Here is a 2,047-nt window from a genome sequence, read left to right on the forward strand (position 1 = left end):
ACTACAACGTGATTCTAATAAAAAGAGATGAGTTAAGAAAGAAGCTTTATAAGACTACCACCTTGAGCACCCTACAAAAGGTTGAAAGAGGGCAATAAATTGGGGTGGCTCTTGCCTTGAAATATACGACCCTGCCAAAAGAAAAACTAAAGCATATGATAAGGAAATTCCCAAAGATAGAAACTATTTATCACGTATACTTTATGTTTATGGTACCTAAACAGGCCTCCCTTTTAGCGAGTTGGACATTGTATTCGTCAACCGTGTAGCCATCTTTTGATCTTCCTGAGTTTTGAAATAATAGAAAATGGTTTAATAGCAATAAACACATATGTTTATGTACAAATGCACTTAATATGTCATGATATGAAAATGTAAGGAATGAGAAAACATCCCTACACTTGTTTACAAGCAATTATTCTTTTACAGGAATCAAGAGTACTTTCATTAGATCAAGGAAACCATCTTCCATTATTCCCTTTCTTAGAGAATCAGCATTAGTTATTCAACTGAATTGGCAAGTGTACCACCACATTCCAAATTTAAGTATGTAACTTACAATAGTTAGATTTTCTCAAAATAAACCCTAAATGCTTACTAACCTCGATGCTATCCTTTTCAAACCAATAACACAAGAAATAATCTTCTTTCCTCTCACCAGAGTGGTAGGTATAAAGAATGATGTAGTAGTCTCCACTATAAAATTACACGTGGTAATTTCCTAGGAGCTCTGAGATTTGGGGGAAATACTCTGAAGCATATATCTGAGAAGAAAGAAAGGTCGAACGCCGTCAGATAGCCAGTTGAGAAGTCTACTAAGGTGACTGCAATCATTAGAACTTTCTCGAGGAGAGGAGAGCAAAGCTTGTGATAAGAATAAGTTACTTTATTTTAAGAGAGTTTTTCCAAACTTATAAGAATAATGATTTTCACCAAATAAGTAAAATAGTGTTTCAGGATGTGTTATAACACTGTGTAAGAGCATATAAGAATTCCCTTTATTATCATTATTATTTGTTGGGGGCGGTATGTACCATCTAAGAGAAACTACCTGTAATTCTGAACGTTCATTTTCAGTTCCTTGAATGACTAAATGGTCAATTGTTGGGTCAATGACTCGATTCCAAGGTTTCATAGTAAGAATTCCAACAAACAATGCATAAAGATCTTCCCTAACACCCAATTTCTTACTGGTTTCCTTTATTGCTTCAGCATCAGAAAATATTAAAGCCTAACAATAAGGGAGAGAAATAACATCAGATGGCAAGTGAAAACAGAGACATGCTAGCAACAAGAATACATTGAGACGACACTTCAATGAATTAAGAAGGAAATACCTTCCAAAGGGCAGCATAGATAAATCTTATGTTGAAGTCAAGATCTTTATACAGCCCATGGTCCAAAAGTACCAACTGTGGCTTCCTCTTGCCTGTGTGCCGACAGAACAAGAATTCACAAATCAACATTAACATTTTTTTTATCTCATAAAGAACAGACAAGGCTACAGATTGATATCTCAAGAAGTTATCTATACGTTTTTTAACAAATAAATCGATCATTTAGTAAGAGCTCACCAAAGATGCTCCTTCTATTAGAAGGTAAGGGACGGACAAGCAAGTTTGCAGCATTAGGGTCACAGTGCACAAATCCATGCTTATATATCATCTCAACAAATGCATGACTAACCTGTATAATAAGTTAAAGGTAATTTTATTAGCAAGTGACGTAAAACTCATATCATTGATTCATAATATGGTCAAGCAAGAAATTTAAAAATATTTTAAAATAACATCTCAATGAATGGTATGAATTCCTAAACCTGTAAAACATCTTCTGACTAGTCAGATACAATTGTAAATAAATAAATAAAAGTTTACAAACCACGTGAGCATATAAGACTATCAAGTGGGTAAAGAAAGGAACATACTACCTGTCTCTTATACACATCTAGATGTGTATAAGAGACAGCAATATGAGGAGACAACTTCCGAAAATTATCCAAACAGTTCTCACTGTTCCTGGCCTCGTTTAAGAAATCAAGTTCCTG

The 2,047-nt window shown here is 34.4% G+C and overlaps 1 protein-coding gene across 1 annotated transcript; it reads right to left on the bottom strand.

The window, feature by feature from the left end:
- Positions 1–216: 216 nt before the first annotated feature.
- Positions 217–1,694, bottom strand: LOC120084757 (putative ABC1 protein At2g40090). The gene is made up of 4 exons (XM_039040578.1): positions 1,575–1,694; positions 1,338–1,429; positions 1,052–1,231; positions 217–285 (listed from the first exon to the last, which is right to left on the bottom strand). Exons 1-4 carry the CDS (start codon positions 1,663–1,665, stop codon positions 217–219), a joined length of 432 nt encoding a protein of 143 aa, XP_038896506.1. The 5' UTR covers positions 1,666–1,694.
- Positions 1,695–2,047: the final 353 nt, after the last annotated feature.

The sequence above is a fragment of the Benincasa hispida genome, chromosome 9 (genome assembly GCF_009727055.1).
Source record: "Benincasa hispida cultivar B227 chromosome 9, ASM972705v1, whole genome shotgun sequence".
Classification (NCBI taxonomy): Eukaryota; Viridiplantae; Streptophyta; class Magnoliopsida; order Cucurbitales; family Cucurbitaceae; genus Benincasa; species Benincasa hispida.

Bases quoted from the DNA above. Each gene is read 5' to 3' on its own strand.
- LOC120084757 (XM_039040578.1), bottom strand. From the start codon at position 1,665: ATGATATATAAGCATGGATTTGTGCACTGTGACCCTAATGCTGCAAAC. The intron at 1,232-1,337 runs GTATTTCCTTCT...CCTTATTGTTAG, and splicing joins TCTATGCTGCCCTTTGGAAG to GCTTTAATATTTTCTGATGC. The intron at 286-1,051 runs GTAGTTTCTCTT...TTCAAAACTCAG, and splicing joins ATGAACGTTCAGAATTACAG to GAAGATCAAAAGATGGCTAC.